General features: G+C 42.2%; 1 protein-coding gene across 1 annotated transcript in view; it reads right to left on the reverse strand.

Moving 5' to 3' along the window:
- cast (calpastatin) overlaps positions 1-14913 on the reverse strand; it is an 86209-nt gene that overhangs the window by 20230 nt on the left and 51066 nt on the right. Inside the window, 22 exon segments of the mRNA XM_046339955.1 lie at positions 233-355; positions 1218-1346; positions 1550-1594; positions 2566-2646; positions 2841-2927; positions 3326-3403; positions 3795-3875; positions 5488-5610; positions 5983-6051; positions 6313-6390; positions 7040-7120; positions 7315-7401; positions 8340-8375; positions 8938-8984; positions 8987-9026; positions 9139-9240; positions 9346-9390; positions 9975-10097; positions 10836-10964; positions 11168-11212; positions 12005-12127; positions 12996-13124. Of these exon segments, the coding sequence (XP_046195911.1) occupies positions 233-355; positions 1218-1346; positions 1550-1594; positions 2566-2646; positions 2841-2927; positions 3326-3403; positions 3795-3875; positions 5488-5610; positions 5983-6051; positions 6313-6390; positions 7040-7120; positions 7315-7401; positions 8340-8375; positions 8938-8984; positions 8987-9026; positions 9139-9240; positions 9346-9390; positions 9975-10097; positions 10836-10964; positions 11168-11212; positions 12005-12127; positions 12996-13124 (1881 nt within the window).

The raw sequence follows: 14913 nt of genomic DNA on the forward strand, positions 1-14913 counted from the left end.
AAATGGCTAAAATGGTACAGTAGAGATCCTTCACTGCATCCAATGCACTGTGAGTCTCTGTTACTGTGTCACTGTTAATAAATGATCTTGGATACATTGTGTGAAAACAGCGAAAGAATGACAAGGAAACGAACAAGTGATCAATGATTGCCCCCAAACCCCAGGGATAGCCCCACCCTCAAGAGCCTTGTACTGTAGCGTGGTTAATACACCAAAGTAAACTGGAGTCTACCTTAGTCTGTGGCCCCTTCAGAGAGGCATTTCCAGCCGCAGCAGCTGGTGCAGCAACAGCTGTAACCAACTTAGCAGGATCCTTTTTAGCCATGTCAACTTTGCTTGATGTGGTGGGCACAGTCTATAAACGCATATGGTTCAAGCCATTAGACGAGGTGCAGAGAAGAGTTCAGAGTGCTGTGCATAATCTCACAGTCAGTTTACTGGAGTGATAGGATGACTGTTAGCAGCTTGTCTGTCATTGGTAATGGAAAGGAAAGGTGCCGTGAGAAGAGAAGTACCTGACCAGAATTTGTTTTCGCAGTTTAGTTGAGTAATAGGAAGGTAAACAAACCGCATCAACCTAAACCAGGTAAACAAACCCTGTCAACCTAAACCAGGTAAACAAACCCTGTCAACCTAAACCAGGTAAACAAACCCTGTCAACCTAAACCAGGTAAACAAAAACTGTGAAACCTATACCAGGTAAACAAACCCTGTCAACCTAAACCAGGTAAACAAACCCAGAAGTAATACTAGATATGGTGTGCTGCAACCAGAAGAAAAAGTAAAAGTGGAAATATATTGTGGCTTCTCTGTGGTGACAACAGATGTGACAGACATGGTTTGTCTTGACGTGTTGAGCGCAACAAAGTGTGTGCATGCTGGGAAGACTCAGTCATAGAGCTTAAAAGTAAAAGTGTCTGTCCACTTCCCACTTAGACACACAGACACCTTCTAGGCCAGAAGTAAGGAAGTCCAAAGCAGAGATATGTTTTGAAATATATCGGCAGAGATGAGAGGAAGATAGAATACCATATGAAGGGGTGGAAGAATGACTAAAACCTCAAGATCACGGGAGAGATGAGGAAGACATAACACATGGAATAATGACCCAGGAAGAGTGTGTTGAATGGGGAAGTGAGCGTAAAGAGAGCCAGGTCGGGTAAAGAATAAAGATCCAAAGAGAGAGGCCCCACACTCCTCGACTGTCTGCCATCTACCTTGGCTGTCTGTTCCGGAGACTCTTGAAGCTTTGGTACTTCAGCTGTCCATGGCGTTGTAACCTCCCCTACAATATTGCCTCCTCCCGTGGTAAGAGGTGTGGCTTTGGCTGGGTGCATGGGTGCCGGCTACAATCAAGGATGAGTTAATACTCAATGTATACACCAGAAAAAGAGCAAATTCAATGTATTGACACCCTGTAACAACGGTTAATGCAATAACACTGGTTAATGTAATAACTTATCTGACTGTAATAAATATAGATGTTTAATGTAATAAAATTGGTAAATCTAATAACGAATAATAGAGAGAAAAGCGAGAGATGTTTTACCTCTTTGGCTGCCTTAGCTCCTGGGGGAACTACTTCCACCTGTACCTGTAACCCAGAGCAGGAGAGGTTAGTGAATACAACACTAGGCTACTATCTGTGATACTGCTCAGCTCCTATACCCAACTGAGCTTCTGGATGGCTGTGGGCTCAATTCAACCAAACCTACATAGGTAGAACTCATGCAGGAACAAGAGCACCCTCTTTCTAATGTAGTCAAAAAAAATTGCAGAATGGTAAAGCAGATGGCAGGTAGCCGATCGGTTAAGAGCTTTGGGCCAGTAACCGAAAGGTTGCTGATTCGAATCCCTGAGCTGACTCGGTGAACAATCTGTCGATATGCCCTTGAGCAAGATACTTAACTCTAATTGCTCCTGTAAGTCTCTCTGGATAAGAGCGTCTGCTAAATGGCTAAAATGGTACAGTAGAAATCCTCCACTGCATCCAATGCACTGTGAGTCTCTGCCACTCTGTTAATTCATGATCTTGGATACATTGTGTGAAAACAGAGAAAAAATGACAATGTCACAGTTTAGTAGAGTAATAGGAATGTAAACAAAATCCATCAACCTAAACCAGTTAAACAAACCCCATCATCCTAAAGCAGATAAACAAACCCCATCAACCTAAAAACTGTAGCCCTCATATGACAAACCTGTTTCTTAGGTTCTAGTTAAGAGGAACAGGGGAACATTCATTTGAAGCCTTCACTAGAAAGCTGTCTTTACAGAACATTAAAATTACATCACAGTTGTGATAAACTATTACAGCTGACACTGTCAAAATGATATGACATGGTCATCTTGGAAGCATCATTAATATGTCATGACATGATAAGCAGTAGGTGGCTAGGAAGTTAGCAGTCCAACAAGGTAGCCTACATTGTGCTATGTGTCATTATGACTGTGTTATGTCAGTTGACACAACTTGATATTGGTTCTCATAACAGTTTACCATCTCATGCTAATAACAGTTTTACAATGAAGGGGTGAAGAAAAATATGATCAGTCTTTGTTTACCTTGATGGGAGCGGGTGGAGGTGGAGAAAAGTTTGAGAAGCCAGCAGATAAGGCATCAATGGCAGCCAAGTCTTCCACTTTCTGTCAACAGATGAAATATCATTGAGTTATAATGACACCTCACTTCTTATTTACAGAATCACTGGTCAGGACCTCAGTCTCACTCAAAAGACTATGGGACTAATAATCATTCTGTAACCTTATGCATTGTTTAGGGAACAGGGCTCTAATGGATTTATAAGTGATTATAACCTGTTAATAGTGCAAAGTCTCACCTTCTCCTGTTTCTGAGGGATGGGAACCATAGAGGTTGTGAACCCAAAGGACAGGGAGTCCAGAGCCTCATCGGTGCTCATGGGTTTCTGATACAAGTAAACAAACAAGCAAACAAATAACCTCAGTTATACATAAAGCATTACAGTAACAGTTTTGTCTTCAACTGCACCACTAGAGGGCGAGTCAAAATAACTCAACCATTTAAAAGAGACCAGGAGCAAAAGAACCGACACACCCACCAATGAAGAAGAGTTTGTTGTCCATTTGCATGAATATAGCATTTTTGATGACAAAGTACTCAACACAACAGTAGCACAGCATCAGCTGCAACATTAACTAACAGTAGCACAGCATCAGCTGCAACATTGGACATCCCAGTTTAACACTGGACATAAGCGTTTGTCACTGTTTATTGTGTATTATGCATGGCTTATGTTATGTAGTCATGCAGGATGTAGGATCTACTTTCTTTGGTGTTATTTACCTTTTCCACATTAGCTTTCTTGTCAACAGGGGGAGCAGGACACTTGGTCACAGGTGCAGACTTAAACTCTTCAGCTTTCTAGAAAAAGAGAAAGATTATTTGGTTTGTTAAATACTGTTTCTTAGGTTCTAGTTGAGAGGAACAGGGGACAGCTAATTTCAAGCTTTCACTAGAAAGCTGTCTTTACAGAACGTTAGCATGACATATCAGTTGTTATAAGCTATAACAGCTGACACTATTTTAAAATTATATGTCATGGTCATGTATGTATCATAAATACAACATGGCATTAGCATTAGCAGTAGGTGGCTAGCAAGTCAGCTGTCCAACAAGATAGGCTACATTGTGCTGTGTCATTATGACTGTGCTATGTCAGTTGACATTGGTTCTCATAACAGTTTACAATCTCATGCTAATGACAGTTCTACGATGAAGGGTTGAGGAACAATAAGTATCAGTCTTTCTTTACCTTGATGGGAGCGGGTGGAGGTGGAGCAAAGTTTGAAAAGCCAGCAGACATGGCATCAACCGCAGCCAAATCCTCAACTTTCTGTCAACAGATGAAATATTATCGAGTTATAATCACATCTCACTTTAGGGCTGGGCGATACATTGAATTCGTTCGATTAATTTGATTTTTTGTTCTTGCGCGATATTCCAAATGCCTGTACCGCAAGAATCGAGGTTGTGATTTATCTTTTTTCAGAGCGTTTACTTCCGCTTGTTCTCGTGTTGTATTTTTGTTCTCGTCTCTTTCGCTCTTTCTGTGCGGTGTGCATCTCCCCATTTACACGAGAGGTCTATATATAATGAAGAGATGCACGTCTCTGCCTTAACAAGCTTAGGTCCAAAATAAACCCATAAAAACACATTGATTGGGCTTATATTGGACAGATTTGATCGAGAGCGAACAATTTCGCTTTGCCTCTTCTCTATGATTTACACACCTGTCCTCTCACGCCAACAAAGTTGAGAGATCACATCTTCCTCTCTGACAAGCGGTTTCAACTCGCTATTTGCATTTTAGTTTTGGTGCAACATAATCGGTCATATGGACACCAAAACACATTGAAACATAATTTTACTGTCATAGGGGATAAGTTTACTTTTCTAATGATATCCTTTTTATGTCTCAACTACTCAAATTGCGCGCAGAGCCGACACGTCTAAAACTAGAGTATGAAAGAAATTGATTGAGCTCACGCATTGGGTGAGCTAGCAGCATTTTAGCCACATTCTGTTGTACTCGCGGTCTCGCCAGTGTTTTATAAATGTGCAATAAGCATAACAAACTATTATATTGGCAATTCGTTCTCATTCTGAGAAATAAGGTAGACCACCTGAATTTAACATCTGAACAAAGTGGACAGGCTAACATGCTTTTAAAAAAGGTTGGAGACAGACAAAAGGGTGTGTTCATAACAATTAAACTGTTCAACCTTGTTACCTAGCAAATAGATCCAAGCTGGCTAAACTTGAAATATAAAAGATTAGCTAAAGATTAGATATTGAGACGTGCTCATTTTATATAGCCTAATGCCTACTACAAGAAGTTAGTCATTATTAGTGAATGTGCATTATGCTTGGTTCTACTTACATTTGTAACAAAAAGGGCATTTTCACAGACAGACTTGAAAGCCAGATCAGTAATTATAGCAAAAAAAAGCAGGTTAAACTATTTTGATAAAATAATAAAATTATTAATTGGTCTTATGGTTGTGGAAAGCCTATACACTATATACAGTGCATTCGGAAAGAATTCAGACCCTTTGCCTTCTTCCACATTTTGTTAAATTACAGCCTTATACTAAAATGGATTACATAATTTCTCCCCTTATTAATCTACACACAATACCCCATAATGACAAAGTGAAAACAGGTTAGTTTTTTTGTTGCTAATTTCTAAAAAAGAAATACCGTATTTACGTAAAAATGTAAAATGGTACAGTAGACATCCTTCACTGCGTCCAATGCACTTTGAGTCTCTGTTACTGTGCCCATCTGTTAATTCATGATCTTGGATACATTGTGTGAAAACAGCGAAAAAATGACAATGACACAAACAATTGATCAATGATAGCCCCCTAACCCCAGGGATAGCCCCACCCTCAAGAGCCTTGTACTGTAGCGTGGTTAATACACCAAAGTAAACTGGAGTCTACCTTAGTCTGTGGCCCCTTCAGAGAGGCAACTCCAGCCACGGCAGCTGGTGCAGCAACAGCCGTAACCAACTTAGCAGGATCCTTTTTAGCCATGTCAACTTTGCTTGATGTGGTGGGCACAGTCTATAAACGCATATGGTTCAAGCCATTAGACGAGGTGCAGAGAAGAGTTCAGAGTGCTGCGCATAATCTCAGTCAGTTTACTGGAGTGATAGGATGATTGTTAGCAGCTTGTCTGTTATTGGTAATGGAAAGGAAAGGAGCCATGAGAAGAGAAGTACCTGACCAGAATTTGTTTTCGCAGTTTAGTAAAGTAATAGGAAGGTAAACAAACCCAATCAACCTAAACCAGGTAAACAAACCCAATCAACCTAAACCAGGTTTTTAAAAACCCTGTCAACCTAAACCAGAAAAACAAACCCTGTCAACCTAAACCTGTCAACGTAAACCAACCTAAACCATCAACCTAGAAACTGTAGCCCTCATATGACAAACCTCATCTGTCTTGGGCTTGGTGGCCAGTGGGGAGTCCAATCCTGACATCAGAGAGAAGTCATCAGCAAACTGGAACACAAAGTCAATAGATAACAGCTTCACAACCCGACATAAGTATAACATAGAATAGTTGAAGAGTTTGTTGTCTATTTGAATGGATATAGCATTTTTGATGACAAAGTACTCAACACAACAGTAGCACAGCATCAGCTGCAACATAGGACATCCCAGTTTAAAACTGGACATAAGCGTTTGTCACTGTTTATTGTGTATTATGCATGGCTTATGTTATGTAGTCATGCAGGATGTAGGACCTTTGGTGTTATTTACCTTTTCCACCTTAGCTTTCTTGTCAACGGGGGGAGCAGGAGACTTGGTCACAGGTGCAGACTTAAACTCTTCAGCTTTCTGGAAGAAGAAGAGAGATTATTTGGTTTGTTAAATACTGTTTCTTAGGTTCTAGTTAAGAGGAACAGGGGAACATTCATTTGAAGGCTTCACTAGAAAGCTGTCTTTACAGAACATTAAAATTACATCACAGTTGTGATAAACTATTACAGCTGACACTGTCAAAATGATATGACATGGTCATCTTGTAAGCATCATTCATATGTCATGACATGATAAGCAGTAGGTGGCAAGGAAGTTAGCAGTCCAACAAGGTAGCCTACATTGTGCTATTGTAACAGTATAACTTTAGACCGTCCCCTCGCCCATACCCGGGCGCGAACCAGGGACGCTCTGCACGCATCAACAACTGACACCCACGAAGCATCGTTACCCATCGCTCCACAAAAGCCGAGCCGCGGCCCTTGCAGAGCAAGGAGAACTACTACTTCAAGGTCTCAGAGCAAGTGACGTCACCGATTGAAACACTATTTTGCGCGAACACTGCTAACTAGCTAGCCATTTCACATCCGTGACACTATGTGTCATTATGACTGTGTTATGTCAGTTGGCACAACTTGATATTGGTTCTCATAACATTTTACCATCTCATGCTAATAAGAGTTCTACAATGAAGGAGTGAAGAAACATATTATCAGTCCTTGTTTACCTTGATGGGAGCGGGTGGAAGTGGAGCAAAGTTTGAGAAGCCAGCAGACAAGGCATCAATGGCAGCCAAGTCTTCCACTTTCTGTCAACAGGTGAAATATCATTTGGTTATAATGACACCTCACTTCTTATTTACAGTATCACTGGTCAGGACCTCAGTCTCACCCAAAAGACTATGGGACTAATAATCATTATGTAATCTTATGCATGTTTTAGGGAACAGGGCTCTAATTGATTTATAAGTGATTATAACCTGTTAATAGTGCAAAGTCTCACCTTCTCCTGTTTCTGAGGGATGGGAACCATAGAGGTTGTGAACCCAAAGGACAGGGAGTCCAGAGCCTCATCGGTGCTCATAGGTTTCTGATACAAGTAAACAAACAAGCAAACAAATAACCTCAGTTATACACAAAGCATTACAGTAACAGTTTTGTCTTCAACTGCATCACTAGAGGGCGAGTCAAAATAACTCCAACCATTTAAAAGAGACCATGAGCAAAAGAACCGACACACCCACCAATCACATTTCCTAGAATCTAAATCACAACAAAGCATTCCACAAAGGACTCTGTGCAGAATCTCTTTACAAAACATCAGATTTGGCAGGAAGCCTAGTGGTTAAGAGCATTGGGCTAATAGGTTGCTGGTTCAAATCCCTGAAGTGGACTAAAATGTTATTGTAATAAAATAAAAAATGCTTTATAACCAAATGGGCAACTTTAGACAACTCACTTTTCTTTTTTTTGACAACTCACACAACATACTTCAGGGGTAAAATAGTTTGCCTTCTGTCCTAACAAGCTCTTAGAAGCAGAGGTATACTACACAGAGAACTGCAGTACAAAACAAGGTGTGGCCCAGAGGGTGAATGTGTGTGCAAGTGTATATAAGTGAATAGGTGTGGAGTAATGAGTGATTGTGTGTTGACTATTTATCTTATAAAGGATGGGTTTAGCAGAACTAGAGCCAGCTGGTTGAGGGGGGTCTAATGTTGTTTGCAGAGCCAACACCCCACAGCGCAAAGCAACATTCCACACTGTAGGAGGTACCCAAAACTGTCAGAAGATGACCTATGGTTTGTTTAGTACCTTTAGTGTGTGTGTGTGTGTGTGTGTGTGTGTGTGTGTGTGTGTGTGTGTGTGTGTGTGTGTGTGTGTGTGTGTGTGTGTGTGTGTGTGTGTGTTAGTACGCACATGCATTAGTATGTGGGTATGTGAGAAAGATTGAGAGGAAAAAGTCAATATCTCAATATTTCTCCCCAGCATACAGTGTATTCCCTAGCAGTAAATACAATGACTTACCGGGACATCTTTTGGCTTGACTTCTGCAACTGGGGCCTATGAAAACGTGATTTAACATTGTAATTCAATGTAATAAAAGTACATGAATGATATATTCTAATTGAGTAAGCTTAGATTTAAATTAAATCTGAACATGTTCTGACAAAAGAATGACAAAAGAATATTAAAGTGTGGTAACTATATACAGGCTTTTTTGGCAAAGTCCAGAAACAAACCCTAGTCCATCATATAAACCAGAAATAAAAGGATAGATATGGTAGTAACTTCATCTTGTCATCTGATCAGCTTGGGGAAAATGGGCCCATATTGCTAAAACCTATCCATTCGTCTCAGATTAACACAAGTGTCCAGGGGATAGGACATGGTCTAGGGGCTGTTTCTGGATGGGGCGTATCTCTCTGTTGGAAGACCTGATAACCAAGGGGTTCCAGTCAAATGTCTCATGTCAAAGGGAGTACTGCAGTACAAAGCTAAAGATACATGCAAACTCAAAGCTCTCTAACAGCAGAAGGCTGAGGGTTGGATTAAGATGCAGAAGTGATGATGATGATGATGAGGAAGAAGAACACTGGAGGGGAAGCGTGATTTAAAGACTGACCATGTCTTCAAATCGGTATCCTGGGGGCAGTGGGCAGTCGTTCCCCCACAGATCACTCCCTTCTTCCCCAGCTTTGAGGATAATCCATGCTGTGAGACATATACAACAACACACACTGTTTTACATGGTGACCGGGTGCACATACACAACCCAATCCAAATTGCACTGTGCACACACACACACTCTGTGAAGGTTCTGTACCTCTATCACCTCTGGCCCGGTGTATACATGGGCTGCAGGGGCGAAAGACTCTGATGAGGGTAAGGAATCAGCCAGGGCATCGAACGGGTCCACCGCAAGCTCCTACACATGATGCAACAAAACTCAATCACAAGCAATGCAACTCCATGCCAATCAATTTAGTGCAAAATCAAACCCACATAGAGAAAAGATACATGGATGTTTTACCTCTTTGGCTGCCTTAGCTCCTGGGGGAACTACTTCCACCTGTACCTGTAACCCAGAGCAGGAGAGGTTAGTGAATACAACACTAGGCTTCTATCTGTGATACTGCTCAGCTCCTATACCCAACTGAGCTTCTGGATGGCTGTGGGCTCAATTCAACCAAACCTACATAGGTAGAACTCATGCAGGAACAAGAGCACCCTCTTTCTAATGTAGTAAAAAAAATTGCAGAATGGTAAATCAGGTGGCAGGTAGCCGAGCGGTTAAGAGCTTTGGGCAAGTAACCGAAAGGTTGCTGATTCGAATCCCTGAGCCGACAAGGTGAACAATCTTTCGATGTGCCCTTGAGCAAGGTAACTCTAATTGCTCCTGTAAGTCCCTCTGGATAAAAGCGTCTGCAAAATGGCTAAAATGGTACAGTAGAGATCCTTCACTGCATCCAATGCACTGTGAGTCTCTGTTACTGTGTCACTGTTAATAAATGATCTTGGATACATTGTGTGAAAACAGTGAAAGAATGACAAGGAAACGAACAAGTGATCAATGATTGCCCCCAAACCCCAGGGATAGCCCCACCCTCAAGAGCCTTGTACTGTAGCGTGGTTAATACACCAAAGTAAACTGGAGTCTACCTTAGTCTGTGGCCCCTTCAGAGAGGCATCTCCAGCCGCGGCAGCTGGTGCAGCAACAGCCGTAACCAACTTAGCAGGATCCTTTTTAGCCATGTCAACTTTGCTTGATGTGGTGGGCACACTCTATAAACGCATATGGTTCAAGCCATTAGACGAGGTGCAGAGAAGAGTTCAGAGTGCTGTGCATAATCTCACAGTCAGTTTACTGGAGTGATAGGATGATTGTTAGCAGCTTGTCTGTCATTGGTAATGGAAAGGAAAGGTGCCGTGAGAAGAGAAGTACCTGACCAGAATTTGTAGTCACAGTTTAGGCAGAGTAAAAGGAAAGTAAACAAACCCCATCAACCAAAACCAGGTAAACAAACCCCATCAACATAAACCAGGTAAACAATCCCAGGAGCAATACTATATATGGTGTGATGCAACCATAAGAAAACATGGAAATATATTGTGGCTTTTCTGTGGTGACAACAGATGTGACAGACATGGTTTGTCTTGATGTGTTGAGCGTACCACAAATGTGGGCATGCTGGAAAGACTTAAAAGTAAGCATAAGAGTGTCTGTCCACTTCCCACTTAGACACACAGACACATTCTAGGCCAGAAGTAAGGAAGTCCAAAGCAGAGATATGTTTTGAAATATATTGGCAGAGAGAAGAGGAAGATAGAATACCATATAAAGGGGTGGAAGAACGACTAAAACCTCAAGATCACGGGAGAGATGAGGAAGACATAACACATGGAATAATGACCCAGGAAGAGTGTGTTGAATGGGGAAGTGAGCGTAAAGAGAGCCAGGTCGGGTAAAGAATAAAGATCCAAAGAGAGAGGCCCCACACTCCTCGACTGTCTGCCATCTACCTTGGCTGTCTGTTCCGGAGACTCTTGAAGCTTTGGTACTTCAGCTTTCCATGGCGTTGTAACCTCCCCTACAATATTGCCTCCTCCCGTGGTAAGAGGTGTGGCTTTGGCTGGGTGCATGGGTGCTGGCTACAATCAAGGATGAGTTAATACTCAATGTATACAACAGAAAAAGAGCAAATTCAATGTATTGACACCCTGTAACAACGGTTAATGCAATAACACTGGTTAATGTAATAATTTATCTGAATGTAATAAATATAGATGTTTAATGTAATAAAATTGGTAAATTTAATAACGAATAATAGAGAGAAAAGCGAGAGATGTTTTACCTCTTTGGCTGCCTTAGCTCCTGGGGGAACTACTTCCACCTGTACCTGTAACCCAGAGCAGGAGAGGTTTGTGAATACAACACTAGGCTACTATCTGTGATACTGCTCAGCTCCTATACCCAACTGAGCTTCTGGATGGCTGTGCGCTCAATTCAACCAAACCTACATAGGTAGAACTCATGCAGGAACAAGAGCACCCTCTTCCTCATGTAGTCAAATCTCAAAAGGCACTTGCACATCTGAGCTATCTTTGTTGCAGGTGCATTGTAACAATTGAATAATATGAAAAAAAGAAGAAACCCGCACACTGCTCTTCATAGAATCACTGCTCTTTATTAAGCTTTTAAGCATCTGCCTCAAGGCCTTCGTCAGAGCAGTATGCAGGTTTCTTCTTTATTCTCCTGTAGTCAAAAAAAATTGCAGAATGGTAAAGCAGGTGGCAGGTAGCCGAGCGGTTAAGAGCTTTGGGCCAGTAAACCGAAAGGTTTCTGATTCGAATCCTTGAGCAGACTTGGTGAACAGTCTGTCGATGTGCCCTTGAGCAAGGTACTTAACTCGAATTGCTCCTGTAAGTCCGTCTGGATAAGAGCGTTTGCAAAATGGCTAAATTGTAAAATGGTACAGTAGACATCCTTCACTGCGTCAATGCACTGTGAGTCTCTGTTACTGTGCCCATCTGTTAATTCATGATCTTGGATACATTGTGTGAAAACAGCGAAAGAATGACAAGGAAACAAACAAGTGATCAATGATAGCCCCCTAACCCCAGGGATAGCCCCACCCTCAAGAGCCTTGTACTGTAGCGTGGTTAATACACCAAAGTAAACTGGAGTCTACCTTAGTCTGTGGCCCCTTCAGAGAGGCATTTCCAGCCGCTGCAGCTGGTGCAGCAACAGCCGTAACCAACTTAGCAGGATCCTTTTTAGCCATGTCAACTTTGCTTGATGTGGTGGGCACAGTCTATAAACGCATATGGTTCAAGCCATTAGACGAGGTGCAGAGAAGAGTTCAGAGTGCTGTGCATAATCTCACAGTCACAGTCTAGTAGAGTGATAGGAAGAAAGTTAGCAGTTTGTCTGTTATTGGTAATGTAAAGGAAAGGTGCCGTGAGAAGAGAAGTACCTGACCAGAATTTGTTGTCACAGTTTAGTAAGCTAATAAGAAGGTAAACAAACCCCACCAACCTAAACCAGGTAAACAAATTCTGTCAACCTAAACCAGGTAAACATACCCAGAAGCAATACTATATATGGTGCTTTTACACCTGCATTGTTTGCTGTTTGGGGTTTTAGGCTGGGTTTCTGTACAGCACTTTGAGATATCAGCTGATGTACGAAGGGCTATATAAATACATTTGATTTGATTTGCTATGGTGTGAAGCTAGCAGAAGAAAAAGTGGAAATGTATTGTGGCTTTTCTGTGGTGACAACAGATGTGACAGACATGGCTTATCTTGACGTGTTGAGCGTACCACAAGTGTGGGCATGCTGGGAAGACTCTTAAAGAGTAAGCTTAAGATTAAGAGTGTCTTTCCACTTCCCACTTAGACACACAGACACCTTCTAGGCCAGAAGTAAGGAAGTCCAAAGCAGAGATATGTTTTGAAATATATCAGCAGAGAGAAGAGGAAGGTAGAATACCATATAAAGGGGTGGAAGAACGACTAAAACCTCAAGATCACGGGAGAGATGAGGAAGACATAACACATGGAATAATGACCCAGGAAGAGTGTGTTGAATGGGGAAGTGAGCGTAAAGAGAGCCAGGTCGGGTAAAGAATAAAGATCCAAAGAGAGAGGCCCCACACTCCTCGACTGTCTGCCATCTACCTTGGCTGTCTGTTCCGGAGACTCTTGAAGCTTTGGTACTTCAGCTTTCCATGGAGTTGCTGCCTCCCCTACAATATTGCCTCCTCCCGTGGTAAGAGGTGTAGCTTTGGCCGGGTGCATGGATGCCGGCTACAATCAAGGATGAGTTAAAACTCAATGTATTCAACAGTATTCAATGTATTGACATACTGGAACAACGGTTAAAGTAATAACACTGATTAATGTAATAACTTCACATTCAGTATATCACATAGAACAAGTTTTTTTAAACATACAGTCAATAATACAAACATACAGTCAATAATCCAGTAGAAAAATAAGTATATATACAATGTGAACAAATGAGGTGAGATAAGGGAGGTAAAGGCAAAAGAAAATGCCATGGTGTCGAAGTAAATACAATATAGCAAGTAAAACACTGGAATGGTAGATTTGCAGTGGAGGAATGTGCAAAGTAGAGATAGAAATAATGTGGTGCAAAGGAGAAAAATAAATAAATACAGTAGGGTGTAGAGGTAGTTGGATGGGCTAAATTCGAGGTGGGCTATGTACAGGTGCAGTAATCTGTGAGCTGCTCTGACAGCTGGTGCTTAAAGCTAGTGAAGGAGATAAGTGTTTCCAATTTCAGAAATGTTTTTAGTTCGTTCCAGTCATTGGCAGCAGAGAACTGGAAGGAGAGGCGGCCAAAGGAAGAATTGGTTTTGGGGATGACCAGAGAGATATACCAGCTGGAGCACGTGCTACAGGTGGGTGCTGCTATGGTGACCAGCGAGCTGAGATAAGGGGGGACTTTACCTAGCAGGGTCTTGTAGATGACCTGGAGCCAGTGGGTTTGGCGACGAGTATGAAGCGAGGGCCAGCCAACGAGAGGGTACAGGTCGCAGTGGTGGGTAGTATATGGGGCTTTGGTGACAAAACGGATGGCACTGTGATAGACTGCATCCAATTTATTGAGTAGGGTATTGGAGGCCATTTTGTAAATGACATTGCTGAAGTCGAGGATCGGTAGGATGGTCAGTTTTACAAGGGTATGTTTGGCAGCATGAGTGAAGGATGCTTTGTTTGCGAAATAGGAAGCCAATTCTAGATGCAATTTTGGATTGGAGATGCTTGATGTGAGTCTGGAAGGAGAGTTTACAGTCTAACCAGACACCTAGGTATTTGTAGTTGTCCACATATTCTAAGTCAGAACCACTCAGAGTAGTGATGTTGGACGGGCGGGCAGGTGCAGACAGCAATCGGTTTAAGAGCATGCATTTAGTTTTACTTGTATTTAAGAGCAATTGGAGGCCACGGAAGGAGAGTTGTATGGCATTGAAGCTTGCCTGGAGAGTTGTTAACACAAAGAAGGGCCAGAAGTATACAGAATGGTGTCGTCTGCGTAGAGGTGGATCAGAGACTCACCAGCAGCAAGAGTGACATCATTGATGCATACAGAGAAGAGGGTCCAAGAATTGAACTCTGTGGCACCCCCATAGAGTCTGCCAGAGGCCTGGACAACAGGCCCTCCGATTTGACACACTGAACTCTATCAAAGAAGTAGTTGGTGAACCAGGCGAGGCAATCATTTGAGAAGCCAAGGCTATCGAGTCTGCCGATGAGGATGTGGTGATTAACAGAGTCGAAAACCTTGGCCAGGTCAATGAATACGGCTGCACAGTATTGTTTCTTATCGATGGCGGTTAAGATATCGTTTAGGACCTTGAGCGTGGCTGAGGTGCACCTATGACCAGCTCTGAAACCAGATTGCATAGCGGAGAAGGTATGGTGGCATTCGAAATGGTCGGTAATCTGTTTGTTGACTTGGCTTTCAAAGACATTAGAAAGGCAGGGTAGGATAGATATAGGTCTGTAGCAGTTTGGGTCAAGAGTGTGTCCCCCTTTGAAGAGGGGGATGACCACAGCTGCTTTCCAATCT

The sequence above is a fragment of the Oncorhynchus gorbuscha genome, linkage group LG03 (genome assembly GCF_021184085.1).
Source record: "Oncorhynchus gorbuscha isolate QuinsamMale2020 ecotype Even-year linkage group LG03, OgorEven_v1.0, whole genome shotgun sequence".
NCBI classification, from domain to species: domain Eukaryota; kingdom Metazoa; phylum Chordata; class Actinopteri; order Salmoniformes; family Salmonidae; genus Oncorhynchus; species Oncorhynchus gorbuscha.